At 33.9% G+C, this 17,677-nt stretch overlaps 1 protein-coding gene across 2 annotated transcripts; it reads right to left on the bottom strand.

Annotated features, from left to right (window-relative positions):
* Positions 1–372: 372 nt before the first annotated feature.
* Positions 373–16,708, bottom strand: stard15 (StAR-related lipid transfer (START) domain containing 15). Of its 2 annotated transcripts, XR_015507530.1 has the most exons (7): positions 16,321–16,708; positions 13,005–13,152; positions 9,561–9,664; positions 6,969–7,086; positions 4,925–4,977; positions 3,031–3,397; positions 373–955 (listed from the first exon to the last, which is right to left on the bottom strand). XR_015507530.1 is itself a non-coding variant. In XM_087281551.1 (6 exons), exons 1-6 carry the CDS (start codon positions 16,465–16,467, stop codon positions 3,179–3,181), a joined length of 789 nt encoding a protein of 262 aa, XP_087137677.1. In that variant the 5' UTR covers positions 16,468–16,708; the 3' UTR covers positions 1,773–3,178. The 2 variants fall into 2 exon arrangements, 1 of the variants encoding a protein (XP_087137677.1); XM_087281551.1 differs by lacking the exon at positions 373–955 and having other exon boundaries at positions 1,773–3,397.
* Positions 16,709–17,677: the final 969 nt, after the last annotated feature.

Genomic DNA, 17,677 nt, shown 5'->3' with positions numbered 1-17,677 from the left:
TCTTTTCGGCTTAGTCCTTTTAATAATCAGGAGTCTCCACAGCGGAATGCATTGCCAACTTATCCAGCATATGTTTTACACAGCGGATGCCCTTCCAGCTGCAACCCATCACTGGGAAACACCTATTTGCTCTAATTCACACACATTTACTACGGACAATTTAGATTACCCAATTCACCTACTGCATTGCGCATGTCATTGGATTGTGGGGGATACCGGAGCACCCGGAGGAGACCCACGTGAACATGGGGAGAACATGCTAACTCCACACAAGAATGCCAATTGACCCAGCCGAGGCTTGTTCCAGCAACTTTCTTGAGGGTACCCACTGCACCACCCACAACACTACTACTACCAATAATTAAAAACCAGTTTTATAAATACAAGAGCAAACATTTTATTCTTAGGACAATGCATTAAGAAAAATGCCACTGAGTGAAAATCACACACAGAGATCCAAACCTAAACAGAGTTGATTTTTACAGCCCCTGAGGTCTTCAAGGCAGTGAAATACAGACTGAATCTCCTGATGGAAAAGGATTGGTGGAAGTCCTTGCTATAAGCCAGTGTTTCTCAACCACATACCTGGAGGACCACCAACTCTGCACATTTAAATTGTCTCCTTAACCAAAAACACCTGATTCAGATAATCAGCTCATTAGCAGAGACTGAAAGACCTGTAATGGGTGTGACAGACTCAGAAGACATCCAAAGCATGCAGTGTTGGTGGTTCCCCAGGAACGTGGTTGAGGGACACAGCTATAAGCAATCTCACTCGGGAAACCTTCACCTCTGAATACAGGGCAGAAAGATGTGTTTTACCTGTTATATACTGTAACTGATTGACACAGGAGTAATTTAGCATTTATAGGGGTATGCTATAAACATTTGCACTGGGGTTGGAAAATGTTGAGTACTAAAGTCATTACACTTACAGAATATTTAAGGTAAGACACTGCAGACAAATAACTATTTGTCACCAACTATACTTCCTCAGTTGATTGAGCACATTATAGAAGAATTGCAAACCTTTTTTGGTCACACTTTATTTTTATGGTTCGTTTGTTGAATTTAAGTTACATTGCATCTGCATGGCAACTAATTCTCGTTAGATTTAAATTAGACTGTTAGGCTGGGGTTGGGGTTAGGGTTAATGTAAGTTAACATGTACTTGCAAAGTTTCTTATAGTCAGTGAAATGTCTGTTGAAGGAGCACTAATACTCAAATGGACCATATTACAAGTTTTTTTAAAATGCTATATTTGAATATGCAAATGATGTCTTATTTCATTAAATATTTGCTAGTTTGCATATAGTACATTTTTAGCATAAAAAAATCTCAGGATAAGGTTTTAAATTTTTGTTTTTGTCACATTTTACTTTATGTACAATTCTCACTATTATCATACCATTACCTAAGATTTTTAGTTCATTAAAGTTCTAATTTGCAGCTTATTAATAGTAAGATATAGTAGTTGGGTTTAGGTACAGGGTAGGATTTTGGATGTAAAATAAGATCATACTTTATAAATTGTTATATATAGCCAATGTCTTAATAATATGCAGGTAATAAGAAGGCCCACACGGAATATGCGCATGCAGAATTCAGCAGATTTTTAGCCCATCATTGATTCTATTTCTTTACCGCTTGTTTCTGTTTATTAAAAATGTATGTACATTTATATTTATTCAGTTTTAAATTAATTGCAGTAATATTATTGACTAATATGAAAATGTTAATTTGATTTATATACAGTACAGTCTGTAAAGTCATATTTAGTAGATATATTATATGACAGACTTGCTTTGTTTTCTGAATAAGTGGATCTAATTGGATTTGCATTAAATAAACATAGAATCAAAGTTAAAAAGATATTATTTTTATTTCACATGTTTTTTTAGTAACGATACTGCTAAAATAATTCAGCATAAATCTGCAGATTGCTAACAAAATTCTGCGCAGAAATAGCAAAAATTGTCCGCAGATTTTGCATGGCCCTAGAAATAAGCCAATATTTAATAGCGGGAATATGCACTAAAGAGTTACCATTTATTTTAACAAATTAGTGTCAAATGTTTTTACAGAGGGGATTATTCCATAATACAAACACTACCACAAACAGGAAGAAAATAAAAATGTAAAAAGTAAAACTTCACATTTTTTGTAGAATAAAACACATGAACATATCCCTCTCTAATATCCTTTAAAATACAGATTTAAATAAAACTGTTTATGTAGGAGGCTACTCACTTCCACAAAATGGGCTCTAAAATGTGTACTATAATTGAAATCAATAGACAAAATTGATAAAGTGTGATAATATATGTTAGTATTACTTTACAAGTGCATGAAAAAAAGCATTTTGTCTGCAGCATCTCACCTTAAAGCGTTAGTTCACCCAAAAATTCTGTTATTAATTACTCACATTCATGTTGTTCTACACTCCCCTGAGACCTTCATTCCTCTTTGAAACACAAAATAAGATTTTTTATATTAAATCCAAGATCTTGTTTCTCAGAGATGGGTTGCGGCTGGAAGGGCATCCGCTGCAAAAAAACTTGCTAGATAAGTTGGCGGTTCATTCCGCTGTGGCGACCCCGGATTAATAAAGGGACTAAGCCGACAAGAAAATGAATGAATGAATCCAAGATCTTTTGCATCAATGAAAGGTCCTGGTGCAAGTTTACTGTGAGCAATACAGTACTTATTGTTTAAAGAAAATCTGCACTCTGATGACCCGATGAGGAAGAGAAAACCTTTACAGTTTTTTTACTGCTTTTTGGGGCTCATATGTTTACAGTTGAACCACTGAAGTTACATGAAATGTATGGATAAAAGTTTTGCTTAATTTTCTCAATTTTAAACGTCTTTAATTGTTGCTGTTTATGGAGGATGAGAGAGCTCTTGGATTTCATCTAAAATATTTTCATTTGTGTTCCGAACATGATAGAATGTCTCAGGGGATTGAAACGACACAAGGGTTTACATTTTTGGTGTGAACTAATCCTTTAAAAATTAATCTGTAAGACATTAACTTTGAATGTTTTATTTGATCATACATGATAAAAGATGACTACAGAACTGTGTTGAGTGTATGGAGGTCTTGAAATCTCTGCAAACACTATAATGTTAGTTTGTTCTGTGCCTGATCTCCAGGATGGATATGAGAGAGCAGTTTTAGGTCTCGTCATCATCGCTGTGGTGCTGGGCTTTCTCCTCGCTGACGCCGCTCTCGTCAATGTTCTCCAGTGAATCTGCTCTCTGCACCGTCAGATCCGCCACGTTGATGCAGGGCAGTGTGTTCTGCTCCGGGTACCTCCATGGCTTCAGATTCGGCTCGTGTTTTCGCTTCCACTCAGGGTACTTCAGACAGGCCTTGTAAATCTTTTTCATTGCCTGCATGTGCAGAAGAAGATCGATAGATTTGGACCATTACATTTTTTTTACATTACATCATGTGTCTATTGGTGCGTTCCAAATGGGATAAATTGGCCTACAAAGGGAACTTAAGAGTGAGAGCAATTATGGGAATAATGAAGTGTCATTTTACATGCTTAAAGGGACAGTTCTCCAAAATTTATCTTAATCATTTTCACCTTTCACTTGTTCCAAACCTGTTTGAGTTTTTCTTTTCATTTCGTAAAAATTATAGAATTGAAATTTTTCTGTGATCTTTGCTTTTAAACCGAGATGTTAAAGAAAATGTGTTTTAATGAATTATTTTTATTACTTTTGACCCTTCATCTCTTCAAAACTCTGGAGTGAAGAGGAGTAAATGGAGTGCAGCATTTACACACAAAAGAAATTGCTGTTTTGTGACCAGCAGATGGAAGCAGAGGAAAACTGAAATTTGTAAGGTTGAGTTTTACTACCAGCAAAGCTGCAATTAATTACATTTTTTAAGTATATAAAAAAATAAAAATATGAATTGAAATAATACCATACTCAAAACTGATATACTTTTTACATATTTTATAAAACATCTTTACTGATATTTTACAATAACTATATTTTACTGTTTATAATCATAAGAGCTCTCCCAGAGATGGGTTGTGGCTGGAAGAGCATCCGCTGCATAAAACATGTGCTGGATAAGTTGGCGGTTCATTCCGCTGTGGCGACCCCAGATTAATAAAGGGACTAAGCCGAAAATGAATGAATGAAGTTGCACAAACATCCATTCATTCGTTTACTTTTCGGCTTAGTCCCTTTATTAATCTGGAGTCGCCACAGCAGAATGAACCGCCAACTTATCCAGCATACGTTTTACACAGCTGATGCCCTGCCACTGGAAAATGCACAAAATTTTTTCAGTTATTTTATATATTTAGATTAAAATAATAAATCTAATTATATTCCAATATTGGAAAATGACAATTTTAATGCTGTTTTATTATTTTCCAATGTTTTACGTAACATGTCTGCAATAGGGCGACACAGTGGCTCAGCGGTTAGCACTGTTGCCTCACAGCAAGAAGGTTGCTGGTTCGAGTCCCGTCTGGGTCAGTTGGCACTTCTGTGTGGAGTTTGCAATTTCTCCTTGTGTTCGTCTGGGTGCTCCAGTTCCCCCACAGTCCAAAGACATGCAGTACAGGTGAATTGAATGAGCTAAATTGGCCGTAGTGTGTGTGTTTGAGAATGAGTGTGTATGGGTGTTTCCCAGAACTGGGTTGCAGCTAGAAGGGCATCTGCTGTGTAAAACATATGCTGGATAAATTGGCGATTTATTCCACTGTGGTGACCCTGATTAATAAAGGGACTAAGCCGAAGGAATATGAATGAATAAATGATTGTCTGCAATAATATTTCCCAATAACAGTTTACACTTCTTTTAGAGACATAGTTTTTAAATGTGTCATTCTTATGCACATATATATAAAAGCAAAGGTTAAATATAAATCTTTACAAGCACACGGTTCTCACCTTTGGTGCCACAAACTGTGAGACCCTGTTCACTACCCACTTGGGTAAAGACCCTGAAAGAAAAAGAAAAGATAACCTTTTAAAACAAGATATTCCACTGTTAAATATATACTCAGTAGCACTAAACAGGTCCCGATAGTTAATGCATTCTTTACTATATAAACCTTATTGTAAAGTGTTACCAGTACAACACTAATGTAAACTCAAAAAGTGTACACTCCTGGAATCTCTGTAATTTTATAAAATAATACTCTTGTTTCCCGCAAACGCCTCTGATAGACACTTTAATGTTGTTTCTGTGTCGTTGGCGTCTGCTGTAATAAACTGACTGTAAGTGTCTGTCCCACTGGTCACAAACAGCTGGTGCATCACAGCAACGGAAGACATTAATAATCAAAGCCATCGCTCCGAGCAGCACGGAAAAGATGACATCAGCAAATTCATAAAATATGTGTAAAGCAGAAGATTCAAAGGCTTCCTGGCTCTTCACTCGCAACAGCACCACATTGTACACAAACGAAGAAGAAAAAAGGAGAGGATCTTCAACATGTTATGTAATATTACGTCACGAAACAGGCTTTCAATCTAAACACTTTTTAAAGAAAACATCATAATGAAATTGAACTGCTTTGATGTAGTGTTATTATGGCAAGCCGTTTTAACATTTAGTTTATAAAAGAATATTTTCATCATACAAGTAATTTTTTTTTAAGTACGAGTGCTTATTTATTACATAGTTGTACTTTAACACAGTATTTTAAATTCAATAACTTTGTGCAATTCATTCATTCATTTTCATTTTGGCTTAATCCCTTTATTAATCTAGGGTCGCCACAGTGGAATGAACCACCAACTTTTCCAGCATATTTTTTCCCCAGCGGATGCCCTTTCAGCTGCAATCCATCACTAGGAAACACCCAAACACACTCATTCACACTCATACACTATGGACAAATTAGCTTACCCGCTTCACCTATACCGTATGTCTTTGGACTTGTGGAGGAAACCGGAGGACCCGGAGGAAACTCACGGAAATATCAGGAAAACATGCAAACTTCACACAGAAATGCCACTCGAACCAGCGGCCTTCTTTAACTCAGATACTATTACTTAATTTTTAAAAGTAATGCGTAACTTTACGCATTACTTGAACCACCAACTATTGCAGAATATGTTTTGCACAGCGGATGCCCTTCCAGCTGCAACCCAGTACTGGGAAACACTCAAACACTCTTACATTCTCACACACACACACACACACACACACACACACACACACACACAAACACACACACACATACTCAAACACTATGGAAAATTTACTTACCCAATTAATTTCACTTATAGCATGTCTTTTGACTGTGGGGGAAACCTGAAAACCCACGCCAACAAGGGGAGAACATGCAAACTCCACACAGAAATGCCAACTGGCCCAGCTGGGACTCCAGCCAGCAACCTTCTTGCTGTGAGGTAACAGTGCTAACCACTGAGCCACCATGCCACCCATTAGACACTATTATATTTTGTAATTATTAGTAAAAAAAAATTATTTTACATCTCATGTCTGTTTTGTACTCTTATGTCATGACTAGTCAAAACAGATACCATTTAAATATAATAACTAAAATTATTACATAATTATATAATGATTATATTATTTATTATATAATGAATAGGTACTAGTGCATTTTAAATGGTAAATAAAGAATAAATACTAAAGAATACACATTTTTAGCTAATGAATGAGTAGTAGTAGTTATTGAAAAAATAGTATCTAAAAAAACAAGTATCGGTAACATAAAAATAGATGTTTTATAGATTAAATGTTAAAATGGCTTGCCATGGAGTTCTTGTATAAACGGCAACAGTTCTGAAAGTGTAAACAGTGTAAGTGTCATGTAAACACGCATATTCACAGTGTACTTTTCCACTTTCAAAGAAGAAGCTTTCTGATGCTCTCAGCCCAGTGAACTAACTTTTCGAAGTGAAACCTTTATTTACTTTAGTTTTTATTTTTACCATAAATGAAATAAGGAAAGTTCACCTCGTGGGTCCACTTGTGTTAAATAGTAAAGAGTACAGCTGTTTGCTCCATTGGATTGGATCAAGTATCCAGTTAGTAATGACACAGCTCTGACATAATCCTTCTTTGGTGGGTATTCCTGAAAAATAACAACAGCGACAGCTTAGTTTCATGAGCTAATTTAAAGATTAGAGCTTATTATAAAATTTGATCATTTACACAAACAAGTTTGACCATTATTTAACTAACCAGTTTAGAAATAGTATAAAACCCTAAGCATACATGACTTTGGACCTTATAAATAAATACACAGACATGAAATATGTTTGAGGAGAGATGTGCAATATTGACAAGAGATATCTCAATAATTTGAGGGAATGAGGTTAAACAGTAATTTGCTTATTAGGGATGAAACGTAGTGTAGGTCTGTCAGATCAAAACATTAGTTATCAGACATGTAAATAAAAAAGCAGATTTATTTGAAATGCAAACTTTATAGTTTCTGTGTAAATAAAAATATAGTTTCTACTTTCTAACTAAAAATCCATAAAAGCTACAAAAAAAAGTCATAATTAAGTTTTGTAAGTGAGCAACAATAATTGTAAAGTTTAATGGCAGATTTTTGCTCATGGGTGAACGTTAAAGAAAACATTTGTCATTATTTGTTCATTTAAACTACATGTAACATGACAGACATGTCAGCCACATGAGCATTTTACAAACCTGATGCAGAATATTTATAATAAATATTTATTAAAATTTTAAATGTGTTACTTGTATTATTTTTATACACTGATTTGGAGGACATGAATCAAATGTACATTTCTGTTCAGTATAACAATAACACCTGTTCAAATTGTGTATAAATATTCTGATTTACAATTAAACATGTCATCCATTAAATCATACATTTATATCACCACAATCACTGGAAAACATTGTTGTATGTGGGTTCCATGACAGCGTTATTCAAATAGGAATACATTAAGTATAAATACAAATGCAACAACGATCACTCGACTGATTTGAGACCTATCCACATGATTTACACGAACAATAATCTATATAACACAAATTACACGAATATAAACTATATTAAAAAATTATAGTACACATTTATAAAATATATTGTAGTTTTAAAACTGGAAAAAAATATATTGAAATAATCTTTTTAACATTTTATCGCCTACTTCTAATCACATCCCATTCCTTTACATGGAGAAAGTGGGATTTTTGACCGATACTGCAGCCAGCCACCAGGGGGCGACTGAAATATTTGCGCTTCACTTTTCAGGAAAGGTTCACAGCATGGATTTTTCTCCCATCTTATTAAATGGAGACACATTTTTTCACACTGTATTTCACAGATTTACAGTAGAGATGAGTGCAGTTTCAGTGCACCACCATCTCTTATGAATCATTGTCTCATGATAAAAGATGATTAAAGCAACTGCTTCGTTATACTGACATGCATAAATGTAAAGCATTGACTTTGCTTCGAACTATTTTATTGGATAAAACCGAGACAATTGACAATGTCTAAAAATTTACTTAACTTTGTCGAACTGCAGTAAAAAATCTATTTCACATTTTCTATCACACTCAAGATCTGATAAATGGCAGTTAGTAGTCAGTAAACAATAGGGACATTAACCAATAGCACGAAATGGCTAATTAGATATAGAGATTATGGATTACGATATTCATTCATTTATTCATTTTCTTTTTGGCTTAGTCGCTTTTGAATTACAATAAAAGTAACAAATTCATAACAAACCAAAAGACTATACACTGTAAAAATTTTCATAAATTAGCAGTTTTCCATATTTCATCATTCATGTTCGGTTTTTGTTTTCATTTATTTAAGCTTTGAATTGCATTATGGGACCTTGATCTTTTATCCAAAACCTTTAGATGTTAAAAAAACTGATCTTTTTCATATAAGTGATATATTTACTGTGTTTGTATGTAAATTACGGTACAAAAATCTGTTAATAAACTGCCTGCAGATTTTCTGTCGTTTTTCAGACTCATTTCTGCAAATATAATTTTTTATTGTTCAAAGCTACTAAAATGCCAATAAAAGTCATTTTTGCAAAATTGCAATAGAGCAGAGATCAAGTTCTTATATTGCAATTTATTTCTGTAAATAACTGGGAAACTCCTGTCAATCATGAAATACTGTTAATTACCAGATATGTTTTTTACCCTGTTGAGCAGATGCACCGCACATCTATGAATGACGACCCGGACGAATAAATATCTAACCAGGACTGATTAGTATATTGAAGAGTTGTACACATTAAACAAGCAATCAACATCTTGTGTCAGATTTTCCATGGAGAAAATAAAGAAAAGACACAACCGTTGACGTTAGACAAATCATTATTCATTACAACATGGGGATTGGATCACCCGACGGTGTATTTGATACCACTGTCAGACTTTTGCCACTGATCTGTCCTCTTCTGTTTCAAGAGACTCAAGACCTGGAAGGCTGACCTACATACCGACTGACACACTGTGCTGGGACTATATTATGAGCTCTGCCAAAATGACTAATACAGTCATAACTTCTACAGACCTAACAATCTGGACCAAACACAGACATACCGGGTGTTTGACAGAGTAGTTGATTATCAGATAGTCATTTCCAAGAGGAAGCCATGACCGCATGGTGACAAAGTCTCTGTTCTTAAGTGGAGTTGGACATTTCCCTGTGACAGTAAACAAAGATGTGGTTTAAAGCATGGAAATATAACAAGACAAATTTGCATCACTAATGAAAAAATTATTAGCTATTTGCATTTAAAAATTGCTACATGTACAGTTGAAGTCAGAATTGTTAGCACCCCTGAATTATTAGCCCCCTTGTTTAATTTTTCCCCAATGTCTGTTTAACGGAGAGAAGATTTTTTCAACACATTTCTAAACATAATAGTTTTAATAACTCATTTCTAATAACTGATTTATTTTATCGCTGTCATGATGACAGTAAACAATATTTGACTATATATTTTTAATTATAAATATATTTTTCTATACAGCATAAAGTGACATTTAAAAGCTTAAGGTTAATTAGGTTAACTAGGCAGGTTAGGGTAATTAGGCAAGTTACTGTATAACGATGGTTTGTCCTGTAGACAATCGAAAAAAAAATTAGCTTAAAGGGGCTAATAATTTTGTCCCTAAAATGTTTTTTTTTTTTTTAATAAAAATTATTCTAGAAAAAAAATACAACTATTTAGCAATAAAATTATTATCAAACATACTGTGAAAAATTTCTTGCCCTGTTAAACATCCTTTAGGAAGTATTTAAAAAAGAAAAAAAAAATCAAAGGGGGGCTAATAATTCTGACTTCAACTGTACATAACAAATATGGAATTAAATACCCCCCTATTCCTCACTTCAGACGTCAATCAGTTTTAGAGACGGTAAATAAAAAAGGCAATTTATTGATGCCAAACAAGTATTAGAGACACTAAATGGCATTTGTGAGGATGAGTTCATGATATCAGGGGACAGTGACATGTATATTAGTAATAAATATAATGACATAAATATTAGTAAATTCATAGACATTGCTTTGTGAAACAGTACCAACAGTTTTATGTGCTGATTGTTTTAAAAATAAAGCGGCCCATGAGAGTTAGTGTTAAATGATTGTGCTTTTCCAAAGGATGCATTTTGATTGGCTGTCTATTTTTCATAATCTTCAATTATGTTGTTTTGAAAATGAGATCCAACACACAATCTAGTTCATCTGTGTCATTATCATTGTGGCTATTTATTTTTTATTTCTATTCTTATGGTTATAGCATTTGGTATGAAAAAGCTTTAAGTCTACGTCTTGTAATCAAAGTTCTCAAAAGACTTAAATGTAAAAAAAAAAAAAAAATATATATATATATATATATATATATATATATATATATATATGTATGTATGTATGTATGTATGTATGTATGTATGTATGTATGTATGTATGTATATATATATATATATATATATATATATATATATATATATATATATATATATATATATATATATATATATATATATATATATATATATATATATATATATATATAGCCCTCCTATGAAATTTTAATAGTATTCAAATATTTCCCATGAGCTGTTTAACAGAGCGAGGATATTTTCACAGTATTCCCTATCACAGTGGTTCTCAAACTGTGGTACGTGTAGAGGAATGAAATATGTCATGTACATGCTTCACACATTTCAAAATTTATCAAAAATGATGTATATAATATGCCATATTTGACATATAGCCTATATTTCTGAGGTAATCTGCCACGTTTTTTAACTGTGCAGAGTTGTAGCTACTTTAATTTTACTTTACTTTTCTGGGCCTACTACGCTACTGTATTTCAATACTGCTCATTTTGGTGGTACTTGGAGAGAGAAAAAATTTCTGAGGTGGTACTTGATGAAAAAAGTTTGAGAACCACTGCCCTATCATATAGTATTTTTTTCTAGTAGTCTTATTTTCTTGTAGATTTTAAAATATTTTTAAGGTCAGTATTTTATTCCTTAAGACTTTTTTTTTTTCTACTGGCTACAGAACTGTTCTATTGTCCAGTTACTTGACTAATTAACCTAAGCCGGTAGCACTTTCAATAACAGTACATGTATAATGATGTCTTAATATGCAAATAAAACATTTCTTCATTAAGAATTAATGATAACTTAAAGCATGCTCTTATCATGAACTAACTTCGAGTCACATGAGTTCACATGTGAATAACAGCTACCTTAATTTGTGGTTAGTACATGTTGTTAACTAATGTATTAATAACATTTAAGTTTAAGCGAAATGTAACCAACTCTAATCACGTAAATAACGGCTACCTTAATTACTTGTTAGTACATGATTGTTTGTTAATTCCTGTATTAATCACCACATAAGTTCATGAACTCATGTGCTGTTAATGTACAAGTAAATCATGACTTTACTTGGAGTGGCACATCACTATTTATCCCTAACTAGTCATGAACTCCTGTGTTTACACTGTTGAGGTTAACAAAACTCTTTTCTTTTGTTATTCACTGTAAACACACTAGAAGCACGTCCATAAGGGGTTCATAAGTAGTTAAGAAAAGGTATATGATGATGTCCCCCTCCAAGTAAAGTCATGATATGATTATGCATTAACAGCTCATAAGTTCATGAGGGTTAAATTAAGCGTGAACTTATGTGGTAAATACATGAATTAACAAACAATCATGTACTAACAAGTAATTAAGGTAGCCGTTATTTACGCATGAACTCATGTCACTTATGTTGTAGTTGGTTCATGATTATCGCGTGCATTAACTCATCATTAGAGTCCGTAATAAAGTAATGTTTAGTTTACATGTTAATACATCATTATTCATGTACTCTTATTGTAAAGTCTTACCATTAAGCCATTTTTTAAATGGTACTTTAAGCTGAATACTAGTATCTTGCAAAATAAGTAGTTAAATATTAAGTACAGTCATCATGGCAGAGACAAAAAAAAATCAGTTACTAAAAACTATTATGTGTAAAAATGTGTTAAAAAAATCTCAAAGTTAAATAGCACTTAAGAAAGATTTGATATTCAACTCCTTCTTGTTTTCCCAAAACAAATCGATTAGGTTAACGTAATTGTTTAAAATTGTGTTTTCAACTTTAGGTGGATTAACCATAAAACAATTAAGTTGTCCCAAAAGTAGCAATTGCATTGTTTGAACTCATTTTAAATAAGTAGCCTAAACAAGCAGCAAAAGTCATTATATATATATTATATATATTATATATATATGTATATTCTCACAGAATTTCTCTTGTAAGGTCATTTTAAATTATTTTTATTCTTGTCACATCATAAATTATTGCTGATACCAATGCAGAGAATATAGTAGAGTCATTCAACCATAAATACATGATTTTCAAGCTAAGCACAAATATTGGCTTAATAATGCTAAAAAGTGTACTGGTGTGCTGTTCCAGGAACAAGGTGGAAATAAAAGCTCATTTCAGACAAGGAGACAAAGACATGACTCACAGGAATAATATCCTACATCTGCATTAACTGTCAGCCTTCCAATATCGAAAGTGTCAATCATGTTGGTGTCCCATTTTTTCCGGTAGCTTGTGTCATGCAAGACATCGTAGAGAGTCTCCGCTGTCACGTCCTTGCACACGATTCTCATCTAAGAGAAAAGACAGACACAAACTCATTCAAATCAAAAGAACTTTTTCCATTACAGCTGAATTCAAACTGTGCTCAGCGGAGAAAAATCTCCTGTAGTTTAGCCGTAATGAAGTGCTGACATTCTGCTGACAAAGGCCAGCTCCCATTTATACACAGATCTATTAATTTCCTTATCTTTAAAAGCATTGCTTTCTGTGTGACTGAGCCATGTCAGGTCACAAAGAGTGAAGGTTGACACAGCAAACAGCGTGAATAATAGGATCTTCGGTGGAGTTAGAGATACAGTGCAGCTTTAAATTTAAACACGTTGGCCTACAAGCTCATGTGTCGAGTGAAACCGGCGTTTTGTTGTTTTTTTCCATGCATAAGGTAGCTACCTTATCCTTTAACTCGGCCTGTGCTGGGAGGAGGGTCAGGTAAGCATGAATACATCAAATGCAATGTGATCAGATATTGTATGGCTCCGAGTCGCCAGTAACCGTGTAACTCAATCAACTCTACCCTGGCGTCATTTAATAATTTATTCCCAACCCCCTTCAACCCCAGCTTGATCAGTCCCTCCTCATTTCCATCGGGCTGCTTGGAACACGTTTTATTTAGTCTGTATGAATGGAATGTCGTCAAAGCCTACGAAGCTCAATAATTCATGAAAAGAACGCATCAGTGCCCCGGCGAGCTGCGTGAATTATTGAAGAAGGTCTGCCATCGCCTCTCTCGTTTTTGCAGCTGTAACGGGTCTAAATAGCTTCTTCTCACCTGCCCAAAAAATGGCCCTCATGCAAACAGCTTTAAGTCATTGGCGCAGAGGTCAACAGAAGTGCTTTAATGCAAAAAGACCAAATAAAGGGCTTGACTCTGGTAAGGCAGCAGGAGAAGCTCAGGTTTCATCATCTGAGCCTGACGCTACCACGCTTTTTCCGCTCTTAATTTTTCAGCACATCTCATGGGTGCAGTCTGTCCCTGAGAGACCAGTCTTTCATCTCAGAGACTGTGGATCATGAAGCAGTCAGGCCTGGCCGGCTTTACTGTATACGCTGAGTTTCCCCTGGGCAAATGGCCCATAACCATATCTCTGTTTGTTTCTCCAAGATTTTCTCTGAAATGGTCTCCAGTCTGTGAGGAAAGCTACTGTTCAAGATCTTAGAAGATATACTGTAGTCCTGTTTTTGCACTGCTAAGGCTGATATACTGCTGTTCTACATTGTATATGTTTTCATCTTTGGTTTACATTCAGTTTCATTTTTTTAAGAGACTTTTAATGTATTTTAACAATAAAATGATGGCAGCTAAATCTTCAAGAGCCAGTACTTAAGAAATTGTAATTTGTTTTATTTATTTATTTATTTTTGTAATTTTTAATGTTGCTTTCCAAGATTTTTATTTTTTTTAAAGAACTTTGGTGCAAAGTAGTAATTATTTGACTAGTTTGAAGGCTTGATTCACTTTTAATCAATTTATCATTGTTTAAGGTTTTAAATACATGCAGCAAAGTATCATGAGTGAAATTGCAGGGGTTATCTGATTTATATGAAATCCAGGTGTTAAAGAAAGCTCATCCCATTACATTTGATATGCTCATTTTGATTCATTTCAAACCCTTCCCTCAGGATCTTTATATTGGGTGAAAAAAACAAACAGATTCAAATTTTCATTTGTCTCTCATGCTGTTGATTCCCTGAATTTAAATGTGATGAAGTTGCCGCTGTTTATTCAATTCATATTTATTTCTTTAGCACTTTTACAATGTAGATTGTGTCAAGGCTGCTTAACATAGAAGTTCTACTAAAATAGCTCTGTTTTTTGTACAATTAATGCTGTGTGTTGTCTGTCTTGTATGTGTGGCAAATAGTGTAAATCTATTACACTGCAGAACAAATCACGCCAACAGTGGACAATAAAGGTCACAGTAACAATAACAACTCATCTGAATAAAGTACACACTGAATAAAAGTCATAATGTTAAAAAAACAAACCTTTGGATAGTAGTGTATGTTTTAAGTTTTTATACGCAGTTTTTTTGTAATATTAGCATTGGTGGTGTGTACACACATTTTTTTTATACTTGTATTGTAAAACAGATGTTAATAATTCTTGAATTATAGGTAAAGCTATAAATCAGTATAGAATGGACGTGAACTTCTTTCTTAAATTTGTAGGCCAAACAAGCTTTACATCAACATTTTTAAAACCCATTGGAAAATAACAGATGATGACAGGTATAATTGTTGTTGGTATATATTCTGTTTACTGCATATTTCATATCTAATCCCTTTTTCTAATGTTACTTCTGGATGAAGTCATTGACAATATTAGTAAAATTTCACCAGTTATTTTCTATTTGCTATAAAAAATAAAGATAAAAAAGTTTTTTTTTTGTTAAGTTTCTTTCAAAAATTTACTTTGAACAGAACCAAAAGCTTTATTGTAGTTTATTGTAAAGTTTATTGTAGTCAAATCATTGTGGTCACAAATTAGTTTTTCTACACTCCCCATGTTTAATAATGTTTTTTTTTTGTAGTAAATATTATACTTATACAAATAAATAAATAGAAAAAAAGTACAAAAATGACAATTACACTTTAACTATAAGGAGAATCTTAAATCGCACAAATAAATATTTAAGAGTAACTCAATTTACAGAAAAAAATCATTATATGTGGCTTTTAGTGGTGAGTAATTGAACAGACATTGCTAAATACTAGTAACAATAAAGGTTAAAACAGCTTACTACCTCACGATGCAGAGTTCTCCAACAGTGAAAAGCTAGCTCTAGAAAGTTATAAAACATCTCAATTGGTTTACCAGAAATCGGTTATGGTTAACATTTTGATTGTAATTGCAATAAGTCGATTTATGTATATACATGAACAAACAACGAACAATACTTTAATACATTGTTTATTTGTGTTTCTTAACGTTAGTTAGACCTAATGAAAACAAATTCGTGTTAACTCACAGTGCATTGACTAATTTTAACATGCCTTAATGTGTTGAACTATGATTTTAAAATGCTGTACAAGTATTGAAATGTACTTACGGACTACAAAGAAGCAAAATATATTAAATTTAGTCGAATTTTAGACAGTAATGTCGGTGTGGACTGAAAGTAAAGAGTGTCAACAAACTAGTCGTCAGCGTCTATTGATCCGCATTGCAGCGCACTTGCCTTGAGTTTCTGCACACTTTTGCACTCCTCGTCTCGACACCAAACCGTCACTGATCCTTTATTATAACGGCTGACCCAACCATCCTGACTTTCACATTGGTCTCGAAAAGATAAGAAATCGGTGTCGTCCGGTATCTGGACTGGCATCTTGCCTCCTGGTGGATCAGTGGATCAGACAGGGCTAAACTCTCCTCTCATAAATGCCCCTGATCCGCGTGTTTTAGCGTTGATTTCCACTTGGCTTTCGGAAGCTGACGAGTTTATGAAGCTGTTTTACAGGTTAGCCTACTCTATCCGTTGCAGCAGTGGTAACTGTATTGTTGTATCTAATGTATGATGGAGCAGGTGTATTTGAGCATCCTCTTCAGTCCTGCATCAGTCCCATACTGGAGAGAGGCATTATATAAGTGGGCATCACGTTACCGAAATGTCGTTTTTCAGGTGGAGCAGTCTCTACAAGGGCTCATTAAGTCAGACTGACTGATGATCCATAGATCAGGTGTCATGTTTGTCAATTCAAAGGATTTCTTTTCCGTGACTGTTTTGTTTAACCTGTGCAGGTGTGTAGCCTGAATCCAAGGTCTACTGTTTCGAACTCTATCGACTTCCCTCAGCCTCACTCCTTCCTATCAAAAATATAAATAAATGAAATCACATTATTAAAATTAAGTAAAAAGTCTGCTTATCAGAAGGTAAGCAGTTCAGGATTTAAACATGTCCCAAATACAGGTCTTTTGTGTTCTTTGGAAAAATAATTTCTTCCAGACTCTTTAATGTTTTGTCAGAACATACTTGGAAGCCATTAACTAAAAAAAATCAAATATAAGTGAAAATATTTCTTTAAAAGCCTGTAAATGCTTTGTTGAAACATTCATATAAGTCAAAAACAAAACAAAAATCCAATATAAATAATAATATTGTTCTTTAAATGTCAAATGAACTGCAAAAGTCATTCATCTATCATAAAAACAAATAGATTTGTGTGTTGTTTGGAAGGACAAGATTAAGAATTTCAGATTTTAGAGAACTGCCTTTGTCTGAAGCTCAGAATAACAACAAAACGGCCTTTTGTGTGGGTTTAGTGGGTTTATCTTTGCTTGGGATGCTGAGTGAGCTCATCCACATATTGGCCACCCTTAGTTTAAGCAGACACAAGTGTCAGTCACCTGAAAGAGCAGCTTCAGTCTACAGGAGGTGCTAATATTATGGGCTGTCAAAACCCCATCCCTTCTTAATCTGAAAAAAGAAATAATAATAATAATAACTGTATGTCATGTTAGATAAATGCTTTCATTCATTCATTTTCTTGTCGGCTTAGTCCCTTTATTACTCCGGGGTCGCCACAGCAGAATGAACT

This window comes from Danio rerio, chromosome 14, assembly GCF_052040795.2.
Source record: "Danio rerio strain M-AB ecotype USA chromosome 14, GRCz13ab, whole genome shotgun sequence".
Lineage (NCBI taxonomy): Eukaryota > Metazoa > Chordata > Actinopteri > Cypriniformes > Danionidae > Danio > Danio rerio.
Note: the sequence above shows the minus strand (reverse complement) of the source record. Positions and strands in the feature narration are given on the sequence as shown.

What these genes read in the sequence shown, in the direction of transcription:
- stard15 (XM_087281551.1), bottom strand. Translation starts at nt 16,467, where the DNA reads ATGCCAGTCCAGATACCGGACGACACCGATTTCTTATCTTTTCGAGAC. An exon ending in AAAGTGTGCAGAAACTCAAG is followed by an intron (nt 13,153 to 16,320) that starts GCAAGTGCGCTG and finishes CTTTTCTCTTAG; the next exon opens with ATGAGAATCGTGTGCAAGGA. An exon ending in CACAGTTTGTGGCACCAAAG is followed by an intron (nt 3,398 to 4,924) that starts GTGAGAACCGTG and finishes CTGCACATGCAG; the next exon opens with GCAATGAAAAAGATTTACAA.